Source organism: Thamnophis elegans, chromosome 6, assembly GCF_009769535.1.
Source record: "Thamnophis elegans isolate rThaEle1 chromosome 6, rThaEle1.pri, whole genome shotgun sequence".
Taxonomy (NCBI): Eukaryota; Metazoa; Chordata; class Lepidosauria; order Squamata; family Colubridae; genus Thamnophis; species Thamnophis elegans.
Window position 1 is genome coordinate 68,004,416 of NC_045546.1, and position 25,609 is coordinate 68,030,024.

Sequence of the window (25,609 nt, forward strand, 5' to 3'; positions counted from 1 at the left end):
TATCCTTTCCTTGGAGTGGGAAGGGAATGGGGATTTTGCAATATCCTTCCCCTGGAGTGGGGTGGGAATGGAGAATTTGCAGTATCCTTTCCCTGCCACGCCCACCAAGCCACGCCCACAGAACTGGTAGTAAAAAAAATGAATTTCACCACTGATGGAAGGATCTGTTTTTTGCTGATTTGTCCTGATCCTCTCATCCCCTTTGAACGTGGCGTCCCTCCTCAGAAGGAGATGGAGGGCTGGGCTGGGCTAAAGCAGAGAAGAAAGAGTGGGGGAAGAAGCCGCATAGCTAAGGATGAGGGGCTTGCCTACCTCTCCACAAGACATCTCAGGAGACACAGAGTGCAAATGTAAAAGCCATTCCTTCCAAGTTAGCAGCGCCTGGGCTCAGGCAGCGAGGCTGCTTCGTCCTCTCCCCAGGAAGGTGTTGTCAGGGTCCCCTTGATGGTCCTTCCGCTCCCCCCACAAAGTTCCCAGGGAGAGAGAGGGGACGAGAGATGGGTGGGAAGAGATGAGAAGGGGCACTTTGTTTTGATTCGGACTCTTCTGGGAAAAGTGGCATCTATTCTTCGTGGGTGTTTGGATTGTTTTTGCAAAAGTATGGGAGCCCTCCAGGTAGCATTGGGCACATTTGTTTTGGGAAGTAACAATTATTCCATTGTCTTGAGACCGGGGGACAATGACAAAAAGCAATAAATTGAAGCTGTGTCTCTTCAAGATCCTGTGATCTTCACCTGGTGCTTGTATGGTAACACTGAGAGCCAAGTGTGAGCCTTCGGGAGAGTTTACGGTGGAGGACCCTTGAACTGATCCTGGGATTTGCCGAAGTTGAAATATACTTGCAGAGAGGGTCATTTGTAAGCCCAACAAATGATCTCTTTTTTTAAAAAAATAAACACAAACACCTTAAAATCATCTTCCATTACAAATTGTAGAAAGTGTGTCAATTGGTTACAAAGAACTTTTGTGCATCCCTTCCACAGTCATCACCTATGATTCATATCGTTATATATTTTACATCAAATATATTTATATATATTGCTATTATCATACCTCATCCTTCATATGACTATAGTTGTTTTAATGTCCCTTTATACAAACATTCCAAAATTTAAAACTAAACCACATAATGGCATTCCTTTATCTATTTTCAATATCATCCAGCCACATTATATCTTTATAACACATTCAAAATAAAAAATTATGTTTAATAACAAAATTTTTAAACCTCTTTTCTTAATCATTGTTTACAATTTATATCCATTTTATCATATCAATACAAATTATTACATTATTATCATTATCAATCATTTATTTAACAATAGTTTGACTAAGTTACTTACTTTTTCCCCTTTTTTCACCATTTAAAATTTATACCAAATTTCCTCTTATCAAACTAATACATATGTATACATTGTTATCATTATCAATTATTTATCTAACTTTATCCATTATTACTACATTTTTAACATAATGCTCTAATTTTAACTAAATTTAACTAGTGTTTTATTATTAATTTTCATATTTCAACCTGTGTCTTTCCAGTAATAGTGTAATCCTATTTCTTTTGCCATTTGTGGAATTAGTCTTCTGGTTATTTCCTTAATCAAATTTGTTTGGACTTCTCTTCACAACTTGTTGCTTATTACATATCTTGTAAAATCTCGAAACCCTCCATCAGCTTCTTTAATCAGCTTATCTTTGGTTATCAGTAGTGTTTTTGTCAAAGTTTCTCTCCTTAGGTCCATCAATTCTTCTCTTTTTTCTTCTTCTATACCTTGAAATCTGGAGTAAAGTACCTTTCCATCTAACTTCCCTTTCCTTGTTCCACTCTTTCCATCTCCAACCACTTTCAGTTCACTGTCAATATCCATGGTTATCTTGCCTCTTTGTTCATTTTTCCCTTGGTTTTTTAGGACTCTAGCCTCCACTTTTTCCATTTGCTGGATATCTTCCATTTTTTCCATCAGATTTTACATTACAATTTATATTTTCAATATTTTCCCATCTCTTCTCAATTCTCTCTGTTGTTTCTAATAATTTTTGAATTCCAAACATAATCGGTTGTAATGTTATGGTTTCTTTTTGATGTCCTACCATCCTTCTAATTAGTAAACACTGCCACTCTGGTTTAAAAACAAATCTTTGTTTTCACTTCTTTCCAGCTACCAACAAGCATCCAAAGAGCACCTGTGTAAACAACCCATGCTCTTCTCATTTCTTCCATAAACAAGCTGAAGTCTTTGAAGTGCAAGGTCAAAATGATCAAAGAGAAAAAAGAAAAGCAATGTTTCCAGGTCTCAATCTCCAACCTCCAAGTGGCAGTGTAACTTCTTTTACCTCTAAGATTATATCCTCTTTATATTCCTTTTATATCTTCTTTATGTTTCAGGCTTAGAAGAAACAAAATTCTTAAATGAAACAAAATAAAAAAATCCATCCCAACCAGTAGTGTAGAAATAAAGGAAAAGATTTAAACCATAGGTAAAAAAAAGAAATAGAAGAAGAAAATCCGATACTTTCACTTTAAAAAGTAAAAAATGTTTATAAAACTTCCATCCGTAGAAAAAAATAAAATAAAAAAAGATAACGCACTGTCCAATAATGCTTAATTTCGCTGCTTATTTCCTTTTCTTTACCAGTTTAATTTAACTTCAATCTTTTTTGGGCAGTCTTTTATAAAAATAAGATTTCTTCACCAGATGGACACACTTTCTCTTTCCGCTTTCCTCCTGTTGCGGAGCTGTTCCGACTTCAGCAGCTTGAGGCTGTGCTTATTGTCGCTGGCAAGAAGAGATTCTCTTGGATCAATCAGGGACTTTGCGGTGTCCCTGAGATCAGCAAGAGGTACTCTTCCCTGTCACCATCTCTTCAAGACAATTTAGGTCCAAATGGACTGTCCAGCGGCAAAAGTGTCAACTGGACACATCGTACCATCGCGATGTCAGCTCCTTTTTTCTGCCCAACAAATGATCTCTTAATGGTCATAGGGTCCATGTGGATCCCCATGGGGGAAAATCAAGGGCTACTTTGCTGACACGCAGGGGAAGCTTCTGCCTTGTGTGGTTCCAGGGGGAGGGAGATTGTTCCTTCCAGATGATAACTGATGCCTTTGGAAAAGGAGATCAGGTTTAAAAGAGGAAAAACCGCTGTGACTCTTGCTAGTCTTTGGTTCCACCAAAAGATTAGCTGTTATGTGTACAAATATATTTGTGTATAAACACTAAACATGGAGATTTAAAATGTCATATCTTAAGATTTCAAAGATCCAACATTTTGGGGCTATTGGGTATATTTTATATCTTGAGAACTATGATTGCTTGTGGAGGGGAGAACTTGCCCATTCCAAAACGCCTAACTAAAATGAAAAAAAAAGGCAGAGAGCGCTGAGGACATAGAGATGTCTATTGCTATGGAGATAACACTGGGATCACAAGTCTAACAGGATCACACTATCATAAGGCAGAATGAAGCAAGAGTTTTATGTAGAAGATCTGAGGGGAAGAAGTTGCTGTTGCCAGCTGTTCCTTCTGAGCTTCCCAGCATCTTTATATATAACTATTAATATCACACAATCTCTCTTGTGTTCCCTAAATATCGTATCGCCTTCAAGTGCAGTTGAGGATTCAGTCTCATTACCAGTTGAAGATTTGTTAATTCAGTTGGTTTCTATAAATGGAATGGCGGAGAAAACTACCTTGTCCTTGACAGGAAACAAATTGTTAAGTCTCCTAATTAGCTGGATGAATGGTTTAGATGTTAAGTACCAAATTTTTAGTGAAAAAAAATTAAATATACCAAAATGTATAAATTTTATCCATGGGAGACATTTCTTATGCAGTTTCCAAAACATGTAAACTTTACACCCTTCTCACCCATCCTATATCTCTAAATGGTGTAGAATACTAACCAGTCATCTCCCACATTGAAAGCATTGAGGCTTTTGGTGAATCCTTGCATGTTGTTAGGACTAACTCTTTGAAGGAAGTCAATATAATCTTCTGAATGAAAGCGACACATGTCATGCTGAGAAGCTTGATAGGGCTTAAATACCTGCAGGAAAAAAGTTATAAAGCATTTTAATAACAATTTTATTATTGAACAAGCTTATAAGGCTAAAGTTCACTTTCTCAGACACATGTGGTAGGTTACCATAAGCTGGCAAGCATAATTAAATTTATATATACACACCCATGTCGCCCATCTACATGCAATAGGGGAGGAAAGGATGGAGAAAACTTCAATTAGAGGAGGAAGAAATGTAAATTGGACAGTGTTAAATATAAAAAGACAAAACAGTTAAAACTACTATTACTACTACTATTACTAAACACATTTCTTCAAGAGTAACTGTTGAATTAGTATCTGCATTCCAAACATGGGGACCAAAACATGCACATGAATCAAGAGTACCTCAGCATTAGTACAGGATCTAAATTTTTTTAGCTGAGGAACACCTAGCCTATTAGATAGGATTAAGACGAAGTATCATGACTATCAAATACTCAAGTTGGCTCAGAAGCTGGAGTTGGTGCAGAGGGTCCCAATAGCAGATCCCCCACAGACCCTTTGCACCGGCACCAGCTTCTGAGACAATTCCAAAGGCATCCCCAGTTAAAGAACACTGTAGTAGTTCAATCAGGAGGTGATCAAATCTTCCAGATAATTGGTGCACCAACCAAAAATGAACAAAAACCTAGTCACAACTTCCATCAGAAATATCTGTAAGTCACAAACTAAGATTGAGTATTTGATTCCTTAGTCTGCTTGTCTGAAGCAAACGGTTTGTGGGCTTTCTTATGTATCATCTTTAGAAGAGGCTTCCTTCTGGGACAATAGCCCTGCAGACCAATTTAATGCAACACACAGCATATGGTCTTAGCACTAACAGGCTGACTCCCCACCCCTTCAACCTCTGCAGCAATGCTGGCAGCACTCATACGTCTAGTTCCCAAACCTCTGGATATGACCGCTGAGCATGGGCATTCAACTTCTTTGGTCGACCATGGCGAGGCCTGTTCTGAGTGGAACCTGTCCTGTTAAACCACTGTATGGTCTTGGCCACCATGCTGCAGCTCAGTTTCAGGGTCTTGCCCGTCTTCTTATAGCCTAAGTCAGCGATGGCAAACCTTTTTTGGCTCGCATGCCATAAGCAGCGGGAGAGAGCAGGGGGGGTCGTGCGCAGGTGTGCTGCGCCCATAATTCAATGTGTGACCCCCCAGCACGCATGCACGCATGACAGGTGCGACCCCTCATTTTTTGCATGCTTTCTTTGCCCTCCAGAGGCTTTATAGGAGCCTGGGGAGGGAGAAAACAGCCCCCCCCCCTCAGAGGCCTCTGGAGGCTTCAGGAGCTTCCCTGAGAGCAAAAAACCAGCCTTATGGGCAAACAGGAAGTTCGGGAACGGACTTCTGGTTTGTCCGTTGGGCCATTTTTTTGTGCTCTGGAGGCTTACACCATAGAGCACACTCCTAGAGTGGCCGCTGTTGGATGACTCGGCAGCCAAGTTTGGGAGTTTGGAACCGGAGAAGACATTATGCTTGGAGCGTGGCAGCGGCTGCTGTAGGGAGAGCTGGGCCTGGACATGTTGAGGCTAGGAGGCATGCCTGCTGGAGGCAGAACAGGCGCTCACACAACTCTCTTTTCCAGCTGGGCAGAGCTCTATGCACTGACCTAACGGGTATCCCTAATGTGCCAAGCCGCGGGAGCTGGGGAGCCGGCAGAGCGCCACGTGGCTTGGTGCCTTAGTGATACCCCCTAGGTCAATGAAAGGTGCTCTACCCGGCTGGAGAGGGAGGTTGCCGGGCGGTTGCTCATGAGCTTGGTCACCTCATAGTTGCTTCGCCCCTGAGGCTGTGCCCAGCTCTTCGGGAGCCATTTCGCAAGGGAGCAGCCGCTCGGCAAACCCAAAACAATAAGCCCTCCCCTATAATAAGGCCAAGGCCATATTTTGTAAGTAAAAAGAAAATAAGACCCTGTCGTATTTTCGGGGAAACACGGTAGCATCCCCATGGTCACTTGATCAAAATTCAGATAGTGGGCAACTAATTCATATTTATGATGATAGTAGTGTCGCGGGGTAATTTGACCACCTTTTGTGACCTTCTGACAAACAAAATCAATGGGAAAAACATTCACTTAATAACCACGTTACTAATTTACCAACTGAAGTGATTCACACAGCAACTGTGGTAAAAAATATCATAAAATGGGGCAAAATTCACTTAATAACTTTCTCAACAACAGAAATTTTGGGCACAATTGTGGTCGTAAATTGAGAACTTTGTAATTAGAATAAAGCTTCATCACTGTTGTGGCAATATTTGAGCTCTTCTCCCCTCTGCCCCACCCCCCAGCCCCCTGGAGACCATCTTTCTCTTTGGATCTTTAGGGCTGCCACATTTAGTGCACAGCCCTGCTGTGGGACACTGAGAGGGGTATTGCATAAAGTGGGTAGAGATAGATAGCCATAACAACATTCTTTTCTCTGAGAGTCAAGGATATTCAACCTGCAGCTGGAGAGGCATGACTAGAAAATATGTCCAGTGGGAATGATGGATTGATTGGACTATGTGATGGACATGTAAATGCAGGGGATTGGACCATGTGATGGACATGTCAGTGCAGAGAACTTCTTTTGGGTGGGGGAAACCCAAGGGCTTTGTTATGGAATTATTATTCCATAATAAAATGGAACTTTGAGGAACTGCTAGCCTTGGAGTGGTTGGGGGTGTTACTTGGAACCCTGACATTTTCATTTTTTCTAGAAGGACTATCTGTAACTGCTGCGTAACAATGTTGGTAAAATTTCTCCGGAGTCTTGCTGAACATTATCCTTGATTCCTTGATAATAAAATAGTATCATTGCTGGGTTTTAGATGTTTTTCTGAATCCTTGGTCTGATCCTCAATTATGAGATTTTCTGGTGGTTATCCATTCAACTAATGAGGTTCAATCTAGCTAGAAATTTAGAGGCGAAAGCCTCTAAAAATAAATCATCTAATCCAATCCCAAATAAATCATCCAATCAAATCCCAAACAAATACAGAATAACAGAGTTGGAAGGGACATAGGTGGTATTCTGCTCCAAACCCCTCTCAAGCCAGCCATGTCCATCTAGTCACGGTGACCCAGCAGTGACTACCCAACCACACCTACCTATTAGTCGTCATAGTCTTACATGCAACTGTGGCCCTTTGAGGGCAACCAAAATCCTGATGCAGCCCTCAATGAAATTCAGCTTGACACCCTTGATCTAGGTGTATTGGTTATTCCTGACAGCTTAATATCAACTGCAAATTTAGTAAGTTCCCCTTCTATTCCCTCATCTAAGTCATTGAAGAGTACTGAGCCTAAGACAGAACCTTCTGGTACCCTACTGCTTACTTCACTCCATGCAGATGCAGTACCATTAAGGGCTACTCATTGAGTATAATTTGTCAATTACAATGGTGATGCTATCTATCCCACTTTTATCTAGCTTACCAAGAAGTAGGTTGTGATCTACTGTATTTTTTGGAGTATAAGACGTACCTTAATTTTGGGGAAGGAAAACAAGAAAAAAAATTCTGCCTACCAGCATCCATCGGTATTCATCTGGCTCAGTCAGGTCAGCTTCAGCACATTATTGCAGCCTGATTCAGCACCAGCAGCTGTTCCAGGCTGCAAGGATTGCCACATACCATCGTCGCCTCTGTGCCTCACATTTTTGGCCTGTGCCTCGTATTTTCAGCCTCTGAACGTTCAAGGCTATGGGGATCGCCAGAGCACATTGCCACATCCGTGCATAATGTTTTGGCCTCTGTGCATTGCGTTTTTTGGCCTCCGCATGCCCCATTTTTGGCCTCTGCGCCACATTTTCAGGTGGTTCCAGGCAGTGGGGATTGGTGGCAGTGGCAATCCTCGCCGCCTGGAACCGCCCAAAAGCACAACACGCAGAGGCTAAGAACTGATGTGCAGAGGCTGAAAACATGATGTGCAGAGGCAGTGATCAGCGGCGATGTGCTCTGGCAATCGCTGCAGCCTTGAATGGGTCTGAAATGAAGCATTCGGAGGCTTATAATACAAGGCATAGAGGCCAAAAACACAGGCACGAAGGTGGCAATGATCTGTGGCAATCCCTGCAGCCTGGAACAGGACTAAAACGCAATGCACGGAGGCCGAAAATGGCCAAAGGGTGGGGGCGGTGGGTGGGCAGGGCTACATTTGGTGTATAAGATCTACCCAAATTTTAAGGGGGGGGGAGTTCATCTTATACTGTGAAAAATAGGGTACTTTGTTGAAAGCCTTAGAAGTCTAAGTATACTATGTCCACAGTATTTTGCTTTGTTTTTTAAGAAACCTATGCTGGCTTTTAGTTATAACTTTTATTATTTCTAGATCTGCTTGCAGATATATTTTTAAATTAGCTTTTTTAGTACCTTCCCAGGTATTCATGTTAGATTGAATGGCCTGTAGTTTCCTAAATCTAGGTTTTTCCCCCTCCATTTTTGAAGATGGGGACCATATCAGCTCTTTTCCAATCCTAAGGTAGTTCTCCGGTACTCCAGGATTTTTAAAAGATATGGTACTGTGGTTCTGAGATGATTATGTTCTATGTTTGCATTATTCCAATATGACATTGTCACTCTCCCCCAAGGTTCCTGCAATTTCAGTTCCCTCTATTACTTCTTCTGTTTGTAAGAATTAAGTCCAGTATGGCTGTCCCTCTTTTGCATAACAAAGTTGTCAACTAAGTTGGCTATTCGATTTCTCACTTGGTGCTGAATTAGTATTCCAATTGATGTCAGGGTAATTGAAGTCCCCCATTACTATTGTAGTGTGTTTCCTATCTATGATTGTTAGTTGGTTGGCAAAAAGTACATCTATTTTTTCTGCTTAGTTGGGTGGCCTGTAGTATATACCTATAGCAATATCATTCTTTTTATATATATATTGGCCCATATGCATTCTAAGAAGTTTTCATCTTTGGTCTCGTGCATTTCTGTGGCAATGTAATTATGTTTTACATATAATGCAACTCCAACTCCTCTTTTATGGGGCCTAGTTTTTTTTTTTTAACAGTATGTATTTTTCTGTCAGCATGTTTCAGTTGAGGGTTTCATCCCACCAAATTTTGGTAATTGCAACTATATCATATCTATCCTTATGTACTAATAATTCATCTTCACCTGTTTGTTCCCCAAACTTTGAGTTTTTGTATATAGGCATTTGAGATATTTTATATCTGACTTTCATGTCTCCCTGGTGTTTATGTTTGTCTTCCTTCCCATTGCTCCTTCCTTATTATTTGATTTGTTTTTGGGAGGTTTTTGCTTAGAATTAGGTCCCATAGATTGTAGAGATTGGTCACCCCTCCCCTCAATTTTAAGTTTAAAGCCCTCCTGATAAGTTGAGCCAACTGTTTTCTGAAAACATTCTTCCTGTTTTTGTTAGGTACAGCCCATCTCTTATCAAAAGCCCATTGTGGAGGTAGTGCAGACCATGATCCAGGAATCCGAAGTTCTCTTGGTAACACAAACCTTTAGCCAGTGGTTTTCTTGTTCTCTTACTAGATGTTGACCTTTCATTGGCAGTACAGATCAAAAAACTACTTGTGCACCTAACTCTTTAACTTTCTTGCCCAGCTGAATCACTCAATATTGTTTTCAGGTTCATTTTGTGCCATTTATCCCTATGTGTAGTAATATAAAAGGGTAGTAATCTATTTTTTTCACAGATTTTTAAAAGGGAAAAATTTAGAATTTGATACTCTAACAGATCATTTAAAAATTTAGGGGAAAATGTCTAGTTTAAAAATTAAAATTCTAGCAGTTCATTTAAAAATGTCAATTTTTTAAAGTTTCAGTGTTGAGTGAGTCTAAATGTAAGGTTTGTTTTTATCCTGTCATGAAGTGCTCTATAAGTATCTCTTTTTCCCTGCCTTCTTGTGATCCTTTCCCTCCTTGTTTTCTTGTGAACTTAATTTATCCCTTCCTTCTTTTTTATATTCCACACTTGCTATTGTCTACTCTGCCTACTTATTTATCCCCTTATTCTTTGCCTTGTGTGCTGTAGTTGTTTTTTTATCCTCTCTTCTTATTTGCCTTTCGCCTGCTGCTACTGGATAGTCAGCCCTCCCTTTCCTCAGTGACAATACAAAAGACACAATTGTGGTACTTGCCTCAACACTGCCCTGCAAGTAAAAGTGGAGTTTGTGTCATGATATCATCCTGAACATGTCATCTTTTGATATACTGTACTGTTAGTTTGCAAATTTCTCTGCCAGTGAGTTTCCAAGGATGAGAATGGATTCAAACATGTTACATAAAAGGTATCTTATAAACATGAATCAAAATTCCAGGAGTTCAGTGGAATTACAATTTATATGTTTAACAAGCTATATTCTAAATCACAAAACTAATGCTATAATATGCCACATAATATTGCTTTTAATTCAGATATATTTATTAAACACCCATTCCAAGAGATTGGTTAGCTTTCAATGCAATTTAATAAGTTGAACTTTCTTCCTTTCCTGCAGAGTAAACAGGTGATCAGAAACTATCCTGGCACTTTGTATGTAATAATACAAAGGTAATATAACTACCTGCAACTATCAACTCTGGCATTTATGCCAGAAGGTACTGAACCATCTTTTCCATGGGAAAGGAAGGTGGGGTAAGATCTTCCTTAGCTGAAACTGACAGAAACAAAACAAGTCAAGTATATCATAATTTTGAATCTGGTAAACAATGTCCAAACTATGGATTCCTGCTTTGAAATATTGTCTTCTGTTTTATTATACTTAAAAGCACATTATATAGTGCGTACTGGCTAACATATCAATTCTTTAAAAGTTGTAATAATTATCTAAAAGCAAACATGTGAAATCCAGCACTTACAATCATCTTCTTATAGAGTCCATAATGTAGCACCAGACTGTGGGTCAATGCCAACCGATGTGGTTTCATGGGATGTCCTGTTCCTAATATGGGGGGGGGGGGAGAGAAACACATGTAATTAACATCTCCACAGCAGAAGCACAGGAATCTATCTACCTGATCACTACCACAAGTTCTCAAAGAATAAAATGGAAAGTAAAAGTGCAAGGCCTTTTAAAAGACTATTAATTCATTAACTGGGATCTAGACATATTTATCTTGTTTTGGAAATTTCCTTAAAGTTTAAACAATCAAAACAAGTCCCGTGTGCAACCGTATCTTTTCACAAAGTGATTATCTGTAATATACATGTATACATCTTGGAATCGACTTGAAGTTCTGAACAACTGCAATAACTTTCATAAAGTAAAAAGCATGGCTACAACTCTGTACAATAATAATATCAAAAAGAATAATATTAAGAATTTAAAATTAAGCGGGAGATTATGGAATGAAGACAAGATGACTGAAATATAAAATGGAAAAAATGTAAAATGCATATGTATACGTATAATTAGAAAATGTAAAGAGGGGGAAATCTGGACAACACTTTTTTTATAAAGAAGTTTTAAGTATGTAACAAAATAAACTTTGCTTGAAAAAAATAATATCAAGAATCTATGATTCTGCACATACACTCTAATATTTCATAAAGATACTCACAGAACAATGCTTCAATTCTATCACATTCCATAAATACAGATACAATTATACTCCACTATGAATAGTGTGCCACTATGTTAGGCTATCAGATCTGGACTGCAAAAATCCAGGTGCTCTTTGGTGCTATCTGGACCTTTGCAAACCACAAGCGATAATCTATATCATTAGATGTGTTACTCTGAAACAGAAGTTGGTTGGGTCATTGATAGGTTGTGTGTGTAACAGTAAGCACTGCTGTAAGAATTAAAGCAAGTTAGCTTTTGAAGGGCACAAGATTCTTGTTTAAGTTCATGATGCATATATGACTGCAGTAATTATAATGAAGCAGTTCAAACGTAATCAAGAGCACTTGGAAAGACTCATACCGTTAGAATGATCTCCTGCTTGAGCAGGGGGTTGGACCCTTATAAGGTCCCTTCTAAATCTGTTTATTCTAATTCTAATTCTTATTCTATTCTATTATTGTTTCTCAAAACATGAAGTAGTGTGAAATGATTCCAACCAGGTCTCCTACACGTGCACAGAACTGCAGTCTTTCAAATCAGGAAAGTTAAAAGCTTTTTTTCACCGTTGCCCAAAAAACAAAGACAAGGACCGAAATGCCTTTCTGATAAAGAGGAGAAACTATAGCACATGGCTATTAGGAAAAGTCCAATCCTTCCCTCCACCGAGGGAAAATCAGACAGCCTTCATTCGATCAGAAAGCACGAGCATCCCAACATTCCCAATTACCGCTGCTGCGCACGCACCGTAATGAAAATTGCCCACATCGGGATCATAGAAATAAGCCACAGTCTTCGCCATACCCTAAACTCGGAAGGACTTGTGCGCCGAATGACCTCCCGGTTGCGCCCCTCCAACCACAGGCTTACGTCACCGCGTCGCCTAGGCGACGTGCGGAAGCTGTACCCGGAAGGAAGAAAGACCTTTCTTTCCCTGCGCGCAGGCGCCTGGTCACCGCCTCCTTTCTGGTTTGGGGTCGGAATGAGTTGCTATGTAGCGAAGAGCAAGAAGGCATTGAGGAGTCTCGTTGCTTCTTAGTCAAATAGCAGGGTTCAGATTCTGTTCGGTTTGCTGTTTTTATTTGCTGCCGTATCTGGGCGGCCAAAAGTTGGATGATCTCTAAGCGAGAGTAACGATATTTTTAAAAACCTTTTCTTTCCCTCTAGGTTTAAATATAAACAATTATATTTAAATAGTTTAAATAGCGGTAATACAAAATGGAATAAAAGACTCGCTTCTACCATCTTTTTAAAATACTCTCAGAAATACTCTCATAGGTTCGAATCTAAAATACCAGATTGTGATAGAATCTTCAACTAGACCAGAGACTGGAGTCACTGCATTGCAGGAAGCAGCAGGAAGCAGCGTAGGTCTGACTTAGAATCCCTGAAGCCTTCTGCGTTGCCAGGAAAGTAATCATTGATAAAGGATTTAACTTTTTCATAAAAAACGAAAACAATATATCAGTAACCCTTCCAAATTAAACAAAACTTGAGCATCTTTACATATGGCTGTTTTCACACATCCTTAAACAACGTACATCAACTCAAATTCTACTATTATGAACTACCATTGCTTTTAATAACCTAAGGACAAATGCCATTTTCATATTTTTTTATTAAAAATTTCATTTGCAATAGTAAAAGTGAAAACAAACTAAACTCAGAAAAAGAAAAAGTGCAATAGTAAGAAGTAAGATAAAGAGATAAAATAGGTAGAGTGACTTCTAATTGTTATTACAAATTTGATAACTCTTCATCCTCTATAAGGCTACAAACAAATATTTAGTTAAAAACAAATATTTAGTTTTTCACACACCTATTTTGGGTTTCTTTTTGTAAAATAAATGATATAGTGTCCAAGTCTATGAATTATGTTCATTCACAGCCCATAATGAGTCACAAATAGTTTGTAAAGAGTCCGAGAAAAGTCTGCCAAATTCGAGCTTCTGGTGGAAGTCACGGGGTTCCATTTAGTTTGCCCGATTTTTGTTTGTTTGTTTGGAGGCTCTTAGGGTGAAGTTGGATCCTGAAAGGATCAGCAGAGTAGAGGGGAGACCTCGGAGGTAAGAGAGAAGTGCGATCTCCTGTTACAAGAGGAACCCCTCAGATCTGATGCGAACAAAATTGGCCTCTATGGCAGATCGGAGGCGTGATAACCTGTCTTTTTGAACGGAGTAGGAAGAGAAGAGTGGTAAAACAGTGTGAAGTATCTGTGGAAATAGCCAGAGAGGAATTTGGCATTTATTTGACTCTCTGATTTTGGGAAATACGGACTTCATCAGCTGATGAGTGAGTCTCCGAGATGCAAGAAAAGCGGTGATTTGGCAGTGGGAGTGGAGGCAGTGTAGAGACAGATATTGAGAAGGACAGATCATGTAGAAGGAGTGAGGCACCCTTTGAAAAACAAAGAGACTATTAACTGGGATTAAGACTGTGATTAAAATACATGGTTCAGAAAGAAAACTCTTGCTGGAGAAATTACAGTGACTGTGCTAAATAGGAGGGAGGCGACATCTTGGAAATAAAGAGATAAAGAAGAGCTTATGCAATTGTAATGTCAAAGGACAGAAATTCACTATTTAATGGATGGATCTTAACTGATTATAATAGGAACTTCAGAGACTATTTTCTAATATACTAGAACTTGAACAACGGACTATATTTAACAATAGTAAATTTAGAAACAAATACAATCAAATAACTTTTATATATATCTGTTACTTATATATTATTGGATATTTATTTCCATATGTCTATTTGATACTCTGTTATATCCCTATATTTATGTACACATAATAGGCTATGTAAAAATTAGAGGAAAAGTTTGTCATATATATACCTATACTCGTGTAATAAAAAATATAATGTGAAGAATACTAAATATGTACTTTATAATTACTCTTAAATTGACTGTATGGAAATGTATGAATTTAACTATACATCTTGAGACATAGTTTAGATATAATTAAATGTTAGGATTTTTATAAGATTTATAATATAATTTATAATATTTAATAATATCTAAGGTAAATGTTTGTAAGGTGTTTCCAGATTCAAATTACCTATAGATTTATGCTTGTATTTAGAACTATTAGATTACATAGAGGTTTTGCCGAACAACTGGACTAACCATAACCACTTAAAAATACAATGGAAGGGACAAAGAAAAAGAGAGAGATGAACATTAAACCAGAGGATTCTAAAAGAAAAATCATATGTGCAAATGATGGCAAAAAAACTCAAATTATTTTTTAGGGAAAATCAGAAAGAACAAACAATGCTACAAAATTTATGGGACACAACTAAAACGCATATCCGGGGTTTAACAATAACCTATGTGGCGTGGAGAAGAAGATGACCAAATGGCACTCCAGAAAAAATTCAAAGAATTGGAATGTACCCTACAGGAAGAACCAAAAAATAATAAAATTAAAGAAGAAAGAGATCTAGTGAAACTTAAAATCAATTTAATGCTACAAGAAGAAATGACATGAAACCTTAGAATGACAAAACAAAATTTCTTTTAAAACGCTAATAAACAAGGGAGATGGTTCTATAAATTGAAGAAAGAGAAAAAATTAATACAACAACTACAGGATGAGAAGAGGAATCTTCATTACCAGTCAGAGGGGAAGAAAAATCATCCAAAACTTTTTCTAAAAAATTATATAACCAAGAGGACGTATTAGAAGAAAATATTAAACAATACTTAAAAGAGAGGGATTTGCCGACAATATCAGATGAAACTTGGGAAATGATAAATGATAAAATAATGATGACGGAAATGAAGGAGGCAATTAAAAAACAAAATAATAATAAAACCCAAGACCAGATGGCATTCCAGCAGAATTATACAAAAAAATTCAACTGTCAGCATTCCAAATATCATGCAGAATTAAATCAGAGTCCAAGGAAGAGCTATCCTTAAAGTTCCAATTTAATAAGACAGACATGTTGGCACAAACTGGAATCCCAAATCTAAAAGCTTCCTGGGATTCCACCAAGTTAAAAGTTCATGATCTTATCCCCACACCCATCACATGGTCCAATCTTCTTCGGCCACGCTGGCATCTCCCCCCAGCTGGTTCCAGTTAGGTGCAGAGGTGCAGAGACAAAAGATAACCTTGGGTTCTAGAAAGGAATGACAACAACACATTCCACAATTCTACTACTTTCTATTCCCCCTCCCAATTACTACACTAATGAAACAGCATAATGAAATAATAGAGAGTGTGGCAGGCCAAAGATCCTAAAACGGAATATGACTGCAGGCCTGACATCAACAGCCACTTGAGGGACCAATGTTGGAACTGAATTATGAAGCGCTAGAGCAAGCTGGATTAACAAATTCATGGATTGCGGCATCTATAACATTAATTCCAAAAGGGTACTGACAATCAGCAGTTCAAAAACTATAGACCAATTTCATTACTAAATGCCAACCATAAAATATTTGTCACGATTATAGCGTAAAGGTTAAAAAAATATTAAATGAAATTATTCACCCTGACCAAAATGCATTTCTTCCAAAACAACGATTAAAAAACAATGCAAGAATGATAATGAAAATATTAGACTACTATGAAAAACCTGAGAAACAGACAGTGTTGATATTTGTGGATGCACAAAAAGTGTTCAGTAATTTAAATTGGCAGTTTCTTACCCAATTAATCACAATGAAATTTGGAGAAAAGTTTATGGGGATGATGAAGGCTCTACTCAAATAGGAAAAATAATAATAGTAAATGGGAAATTGACAGAGAAATTTAATATAGCCAAAGGGATGCCTACTATCTCCCCTTCTATTTATCCTATCATTAGAAGTATTGTTGATACAAATTAGTCAAAAATGTGAAATAAAAGGATTAAGAATAAAAAAAGAAGAATATAAAATACAGGCATTTGCAGATGACCGGGTTTTCATCATAGAGGACAGTACTAATGCAAGAAATAGAGGAATTTGGTAAAGTGGCAGGATTAAAAATAAAGAAAGAGAAGACAAAGGGAATAACTAAAAACCTTACACATAATCAGAAAGAGAAATTGGAGAGGAAATTGGGAATTCAGAAAAAAAGACAACTATATTAAACTACCACAACAAATAAAAAAAGATTTGGAAAACTGGGCCAAATTACAGTGAGATATAAAGAGATATTGGATGGGCAAGGGAAACTTAAACCAAACCAAGACCTAAAATCTCAAGGAATAGAAATATACTGGTACATAAATATCCAGGCAAGGTACAAAAAGACTTAGAACAATACAGCTTTCAAAGAGAACAACAAGAACAGGATAAAAGCCCTTGTGATCTCTAGGCTGGAATACTGCTGGAATACTGCAATGGGCTCTACATGGGGTTGCCCTTGAAGAGCATCCGGCGACTGCAGTTAGTCCAGAATGCAGCCGCGCGAGTGATAGTGGGCGCACCGCGGTTCGCCCACATTACACCCATCCTCCGCGAGCTGCACTGGCTACCTGTCGATCTCCGGGTGCGCTTCAGGGTACTGATGACCACCTTTAAAGCACTCCATGGTAGTGGATCTGGATACTTGAGAGACCGCCTTCTGCCGATTACCTCCCTCCGACCGATTAGATCGCACAGGCTGGGCCTCCTCCGGATTCCATCCGCCAGTCAATGTCGACTGGCGACTACACGGAGGAGAGCCTTTTCTGTTGCAGCTCCGACCCTGTGGAACGATCTCCCCGTTGAGATTCGTACCCTCACCACCATCCAGACCTTCCGCACAGCCCTCAAGACCTGGCTCTCCCAGCAGGCCTGGGGATAGGTTTCCAATTTACCCGCCCGAGTGTTGACTGTTGAATGCATGTTGTGGTTTACCATTTTATTTTTGGTCACTTATTGTTTGTCTCTTGTTACTGCACACCCTTCCCTTATGATTGTAAGCCGCCCTGAGTCCCCTCAGGGAGAAGGGCGGCCTATAAGTCTTAATAAAATGTCTAAAAAATGTCTAAAATATTATTGGGGACAGAAGAAAACATGATAACTAAAGTATACAACTCTTTCTTAAAATTTACAATGGAAGAGGAGACTCTGAAAGAGACTGTTAATTTGGGCCAAAAATTTGGGATATAACATTGAATTAGAACATTGGAAAAATTATGGGAGTAAAATTATAAATTAACGTTGGCAGCCTATCAGGAAAACGTGTACAAAATGTCTTATCATTGGCAAAATGATTGGCCAAAATGTTTCCAAGTAGATCGGCAAACTGTTGAAGATGCAATCATGAACAAGGGACATTCTACCATATGTGGTGAACCTGCCCAAAAACTAAGAAATATTGGATGAAAATTAAAAAATGGTTAGAAGAAATTACGGAACAAAAAATAGAGATGAAACCAAAACTGTTTCTACTGGGGATTATAAAGGGAAACCTAAGCAAAGAAATTCAATATATCATACTCCATAACCGCAGCTAGAATTACTTTTGCTCAGAATTGGAAACAAGAAAACGTTCCTTCGAACACAATGATAATATAAAAGGTGCAGAAATAGAGAAATTAAACTTGGAATTAAAAGATAGAGAGGAAACAGAATACTATAAGATCTGGAATAGGTGGTATAATTGGCTAGAAACTAGATACAAAATTAATACATAAAGAATACCTAGGAACAATAGTAAAGTGAAAAACTATATATACCTGTAAACATAGCAAATAAAGTTAAAAGTTAAAGGTGTGTGCATGTGCGCGCGCGCACACACACATATGTAATGTATAATATGTAATGTATAAAAGACCAGAAAACTGAAAAAACTGTAAATAAAATGGATATCGATATTGGAACACTGCAAAGATTGGAAATGTTGTTTTAAAGTTTAAAAAAGTTGAATAAAAATATTTAAAATAATAATAATAAAAACAATGAGCTTTCTGCTAAAAAAAAAAAGAAGTCTGCCAAAGTCTTTCATGATAAGGCTGATAAGCACCTACCTTTATCTCCCTTGAAACACTGCCAAAGACTTAATTGCCAATTAGCTTTGCAAGGCCACATGGAGCACAGAGTCAAAACGGAGCTTCAGAATTAAATTAAATTGAACAGAACAAACAAAGTTGCTTCCTGCAAAAGTTCATATGCCTTTGCTCCTCCTTTATGTCTTATGGGATGGGCCAATCATCTCTAAGCCTTACTCCTGGGTTGCCCCTTTTGTCTTAACTGTTCTTGCCTTCTGGCAGCTCTGTGCATGCGCACACTGGAAATAGGCTCCCCCTTTTTCTCTTCTTCGCTGATGTCCAACTCTGGAGGCTCCAGTGGCAGCACATAATTCCCAGGTGGCCCTGGCCCCCTCTGCCTCTGATGCAGAGCCCTCGTCCAAACCTTCACCAATCTCCATGATCCTCCCCAACCTCCTCACTGTCCGACTCTGCTGCCAGGACCTCAGGATGCCAGCGGACCACAATGTAGAAAAGGTGGAAGAACTAAATATTTTAAGACAGAGCCTTGATAAGGTATGTGTAATAAAGTTAACTGCTGCCATTGGTTTTATTTAATTTTATTAAGGTGCATTTTCGGAGATAAGCTGATAAGGATGAGACAAAGAAGGAAGTGACATTTATGGACTATAGACTGTAAAACTCTTAAAAAGTCAAGAGCTCTTTTTGGATTGTCAGATGTCAAAATGTAGTAAAAGTGTGGAAAGTGTCTGGCAAAGACCCAAAGTAGGCCTTAGATCTTCAGAGTTATTCCTGATTCAAGTGGAAAAAGCCTTAGAGATGGAAGCAAGGAAAAAAATCGCCTGAGAAATCACTGACAAATTTGATTCTCTTACAAGAGTTAAGAGAAATGAAGAAAAATATAAAGGAGGATTTGAAGCAAATAAATGACAAAAAGGATAGTATGGATGTAAGAATAACAGATTTAGTGAAACTAAGTCAGGATATGATACAAAATATTATAGAAGTGAACACTCAGACTGGAGAACATGATAGGTGTTAAAAAGCCAGATGACTATGATGTGTCAGGTGAAAAAGGATTTGATCAAGATACAGGACTGTCAACACCACTCAAATTTACAGATATGTGGATATCTGGAGAAAAGTGAAGAAAATGAAGCAAAGTTGATCCAACAAGTATTGGACTGGGCTACCTTGATCCTCCCAGATGTCCCCTTTACAAGATATGATATTCGATGTAATACATAGAGTTGGCCCAAAAATAAGGTGACCAGATTTTAACATTGGTAAAGCGGGACACCATTGACCGGGGGGGTGGGTGTTCTTGATTAAAAACTTTAAAAAAAATTGGGACTTTTTAAAAACGCCGTGAGACACGGGACAAATTGTTAAAAATCAGGACTGTCCTGCCAAAAGCAGGACATCTGGTCACCTTATCCAAAAGGGTTGGGAAGAAAATTGCCAAGAGACATTGTGATACGATTCTGATCTTATGCAAGAAAAGAACAATTGATGCATAAATTGCAAAATATGACGGGGGTCAGATACAAGTTTTTCCAGATTTAGGTAGCAAGACTTTACAATGGAGGAGAGAGATGCATATAAAAAATATAATTGCTATATATGTATAGTTTTTTCTTTCAAAAAAAGGAGGAGGAGGATATATGTTAAAATTAAAGATGTTTATTGAAATGAAATTATAAATACTATCAACATAAAATGGAGCCCACTCAAAGGCTGAAATACACCTTGTAAATGAGATGAAGAGTGTGAAAGAGAGGAGAGAGGGAAGGGAAAGAAGAGAGGGTTAGGAGAGAGGGAAGAGGGAGGAAGTGGAGGAGAGAAAGAAGGAGTGGAAAGAGGAGAAGGAGAGAGGAAGGGGATGTAAAGAAAAGAAGGATGACAGAGGGAAGAAAGGAGGTAGAGAGGAGGAGAGAGGGAGAAGAAAGTGATTGATAGGGTACAAATATGGTGTATGAAGAGCAGAAGAGCTAATAATAGTGTCAGCGTTCCAAGTATCATGTAGAATTAAATCAGAGTCCAAGGCAAAACGATCCTTAAAGTTCCAATTTAATAAATCAGACATCTTAGCACATCTGTGTAATCCCAATTCTAAAGAGCTTCCTGGGATTCACCCAGTTAAAAGTTCATGATCTTGTCCCCACGCCCACAAATCCATCACATGGTCCAATCTTCTTCCACGCTGTCATCTCCACCCAGCTGCTTCCGGTCAGATGTAAAAGTGCGGAGACAAAAGATGACCTTGGTCTTCTAGAAAAGAATGACAACAACATATTCCACAATCCTACTCCTGTCTATTCCCCCCTCCCATCAACTATACTAATGAAACAGCTGGCAACCCCCTCGTACCCGCAGACAGCTACAAAGCTTCCTAGGGTTTTCAAACTTCTATAGGCAATTCATCCCCTCCTTCGTGAAGATTGCCAAACCCATGACACACCTCTTAAAGACAGGGAGCCCAGGAACAAAACCCTGCCTGGGACAACCTCTACAGTGGGACCTAACATGCCAAAAGGCATTCAAGACACTAAAAGAAATGTTTGCAAAGGAACTGGTGCTGAAGCATCCTGACCCAGAGCAACCATTCGTGATCCAAGCAGATGCCAGTGACATGGCATTGGGAGCGGTGCTACTCCAAAGAAACAACCAAAGAAACTTACAACCCTGTGTCTACACCTCCCACAAGCTCACAGACACAGAGAGATGATGGGCTGCATGGGAAAAGGAGGCTTTTGCAGTGAGATGGGGATTGCTAACCTGGAGACACCTGTTGGAAGGGAGCCAGAAACCGTTCGAAGTCTGGACTGACCACAAAAATCTGGAAGCTCTCAGGACCCCGTGAAAACTATCACCCAAACAAGTCTGAAGGGCTTAATATTTCAACTGCTTCAACTTCGTACTAAAGCACATTCCAGGGCAGAGGAACTTTCTAGCTGACACCCTCTCCCACATGCCCCAGTACAAATGTGAATAGGAGCAGGTGGGGGATGCCATCATTCCCTCTACCCAGATAGCTGGGCAAATGACCACCAGCGACAATGCTGTGACTGGCATGACCAACCAGCAGGCGACCTAATCACGAGACTCAAAACTGAACTGCTAGCAGACTCCTGGTTTCGAAACAACCAACAGATCTTGACAAAAAGAGATGACCTTGTATGGAAGAGGATGAAACTCTACATCCTGGAATCCCTACGCACCCTAATTCTCCAGAGGAGCTATCACACCAAATCGGCAGGCCACTTTGGATTCTTAAAGATGTTACACTTAGCCCGGAGGCTGTTCTGGTGGCCCAAAATAAAGAAAGATGTGGACAGTTATGTGAAAAATTGCATCATCTGCGCCACAATGAAGAGACGACTGGGATACCTCCTTGGACTGCTGCAACCAGTAACAGAGCCAACAAGGCCATGGGAGGAAATCACAATGGACTTTATAGTAGAGTTGCCAAAAAGTGGGGGAAACACGATGATTTGGACTATAATAGACCTGTTCTCCAAACACTTCATACCCTGCAGTGGACAAGCCGGCCCAACTGTTCCTGAAGCACATCTACCTCCTGCATGGAGTTCCTCAAAGAATTATCTCAGACAGAGGGGTCCAGTTCACGGCAAAGTTCTGGAGGGAGTTCCTGCGGTCCATTGGGTCATCCTAGGGCCTTAGCTTGGCTTTTCACCTGAGCACCAATGTAGGGGGCAGAGAGATTGAACGTTATGGTGCTATGTGAACGATCAGCAGCCAAATTGGGCAGACCCTCTGTCTTTTGCTGAGGTCGGGTATAATAATGCTGTTCACAGCAGCACAGGACTAACAGCATTCAAGTTAGTGAGTGGCATAGACTTCGTCCCAATGCCTGAGTATCCAAGGGATCCCCCTTCCTCAGTCAGCTTGACTGACTGGATGTCAATGCTAAAAGCAACCTGGGAGACTATAAAAAAAGTGCTAGCTAAAGCAGTGCAAACCTATAAGAAACAGGGATCTTAACACTGAGCTCCACAATGACCATTCTTGGTGGGAGAGAAGGTTTACCTCTCCACAAAATATTTGAAATTAAGACTCCTTAGCAAGAGACTTCCTGCAGTGACATCACTTCGGAGCGGGTGAAGGAATGGTGGCTCCACTAGCTTTGCTCGAGTTTCTGTGGTGAAGATCCTGAAAAAGGACAAAGTTGAACCTGGAGGGATCAACAGGAGAGAGGGGGAGCTCGGGTGACAGAGAGGAGGCAAACAACTTCCAGTGATTCCGCTTGGAATCACTGGAGAAGAAATTGGTGTCCATGGCCGATTCTGGGTGGTGATAGCTGCATGTGAGGGAGAGAAACTAGCAACACAGCAGTATTGGTGTGAATATTTAAAACAACTAGAATTTGAGCTAGAATTTCAAAGCTTTGAATTGCGCTGGATACAGTTCAATATTGGCAGCTATAAGAAGGGAGGAAAAGCACGTGATTTCCTGTAGCAATAGAATGGCTTGGAGTGACTTGAGAACATAACAGAATAAGGAGAGGAGGAGAGGACTGTTGGAGCAATTTGGACAATAAACAGAAATTGGAGCCAGACAAGACAGTGACAACAGTGAAGAAGGGGAGATAATTATTTTGGATCACTTGAGAGAAAGCTGGGGGTAGAAAAGCAAACACCAGACTTCTGACAAGGGGAAAAAAAGCCTATACAAAAGAAGAGTAACACTGCCATCTAGTGGAGAGAGAAATAAGAACTGAATAACAAAACTGGACAATCTGGCTGATGCAATTTATGAAAAATTGATAAAAGCAATTTTGTGGTCTCTGAAATCGGATTAAAAAAAATTAAAGGAGAACATTGAAAGAAGAAATATAAATGTAAACTGATCTGTGGTGAAATAAAATATTGTTTAATTGTATTGAACCATATTATATTTGGAAGAGAGAGTATAGAGGATATATGAACTATTGGTGATACTTTGAAATTATTAATGTTATAAATAGATGACATAATATTATATAAGAATTAAAATTAAAGATTTATTAGCCTAAACATATTGCATACCTTGAGAATATAAAGAAAAAATAGTAATATAGTGTTTAAGTGGGGGTGATATTTTGTAGCTATTAAAGAGATGATATAAGATTATATATTGAATCAAATCAAGAACATGAATATTGTGTGGATTGACTTGCATACAAACTTGAATATATAGAAATTAAGTTGTTAGATTGTAGGATTGAATTTTGTTGAATTGAATTGAAATGTACATGGAACAGAGAAAGTTCAAAGATTGAAGGGGCTGGTAAGAGAGTGGAAACAAGTAGTGGGTAGAGAGAAGTATATGTTATTGAGGGAAAAAATTGTAAGGAAATTAAAAAAAAATGACAAGTACAACAACAACAATTAGTAAAATGAATAGGAAGGCACCATCCAACCTAGCATCAGCAACATCTTAATCCTCAAACCAGCGCACAATTGAGAGCACACTGGGTCTAGAGAGGGCAAGCTCAACAACAAACCCTCAATGTATGCAAGACGCATTAGCAATGATACAAGAAACAATGTTGAAAACACAAGAAACAATTACAAAAAATCATGAAGAAACTAGGAAAAATCATGAAGAAATTAAGCTAGAAATGGGAGAAATGAAGAGTGAGATTAGAAGAATAGATGATAGAATAGGGAAAATACGAAGTGAAATACCAAAAAACGAACAAAAAACTCAAAAAGTAGAAACAAAGGTAGGAAAAATCGGAGAAGAGAATAGAGATGGTAGATGAGAAGCTGACTACACTAAACAGACAATTAGGGGGAAAATAGTATTTTTGGAATTAGAAAAATCTGGCTTCTTTCTGAGCTTTCAAAATATAGTAGAAGAAAAGGAGGAGGATTTAGGGGAAACAATTACAGAGATTGTTGTGAACATATTACAAAAAAAACCAAACAAGAAACGAGAAGGTACATAGACGAGGTGTACCGAATCCACACAAATTACGCCTGGAGACACAGGGTCCAAAAGAAATCCACGTACACTTTACTAGAAAATCGGTAAGAGATGAAGTATATAAAAAAGTGAGAGAAGAACAAATAACATATAAAGGAAGAGAGATACAAATTCTGAGACAAATTCTGAAAATAGTGAGAGACAGAGAAGGCAATATCAGTTCCTTACACAACAATTAATAAGGTACAATGTAATGTTTAGATGGCTTACACCAGAGGGATGATTACCTGGCAGGATAAAAGATATAAAATAGATACAGTTGAGAAAACGCATGAGTTCTTTGAACATCACTTCACTGTTGAAGAACAAGAGAGTAGAGAGGAACCAGAGAGTAGAAGCCAAGAAGAACAGTCAGTTGAAAACAGGGAGGGAGAAAGAGAAGAAAGAAGAAAACAGGAAAGAGAATAAATAGAACAAGAGTGAAGTAGAATAGGAATAGAGACAAGAAACACAAGGAAATTAAGGGCACACAAGTAACATAATGGAACAAGAAATTAAGTTACTCTCACTAAATATAAATGGATTAAACTCACCGGAAAAGAGAAAGCAAATTTTGACTAGATTACAAAAAATAAATATGGATATAGTATGCCTTCAAGAGGTACATATCAAAAGCCAATATAACAAGCTACTAGAATATCCAAAATTAGGAAAACTATTTACAACATTAGTACAAAAAAAAGAGGAATTGCAATATACATCAAAGAATGGGATAAATGCAAAAAAAAAAAAATGCAGATGAAGAAGGGAGGATTTTAATGATAGAAATAGAAACAGAACAAAGAAAAATTTTACTCACAACAATATACACCCCAAATAAAAACCAAAAAGAATTTTACAAGAAGATCCACCAAAAAATAACAGAAATAGAATATATATGTCTAATTGGCGACTTCAATGCTATAACAGATATCAACGATGACTATAAGAGTAAAAAAAGAAATAAGAAAAAAAGAATACTACCATTTACCTTTTTTGAAATGGTACAGGAACTGACCCTGAAAGATATATGGAGACAAAGGAACAAAGGAAACAAACAATTTACACATTATTCAAATCCCCACAAATCATGGTCAAAGATAGATATGATTTGGTCAACCCAAGAATTCAGAA

General features: G+C 38.7%; 1 protein-coding gene across 1 annotated transcript in view; it reads right to left on the reverse strand.

Moving 5' to 3' along the window:
• HDAC3 (histone deacetylase 3) overlaps positions 1-12,437 on the reverse strand; it is a 38,279-nt gene extending 25,842 nt beyond the window's left edge. The window contains exons 1-3 of the mRNA XM_032219843.1: positions 12,335-12,437; positions 10,884-10,966; positions 3,911-4,053 (exon numbers count right to left, since the gene is read on the reverse strand). Of these exons, the coding sequence (XP_032075734.1) occupies positions 3,911-4,053; positions 10,884-10,966; positions 12,335-12,389 (281 nt within the window). The 5' untranslated portion in view covers positions 12,390-12,437. The remainder of the gene's footprint in view (positions 1-3,910; positions 4,054-10,883; positions 10,967-12,334) is intronic.
• Positions 12,438-25,609: the final 13,172 nt, after the last annotated feature.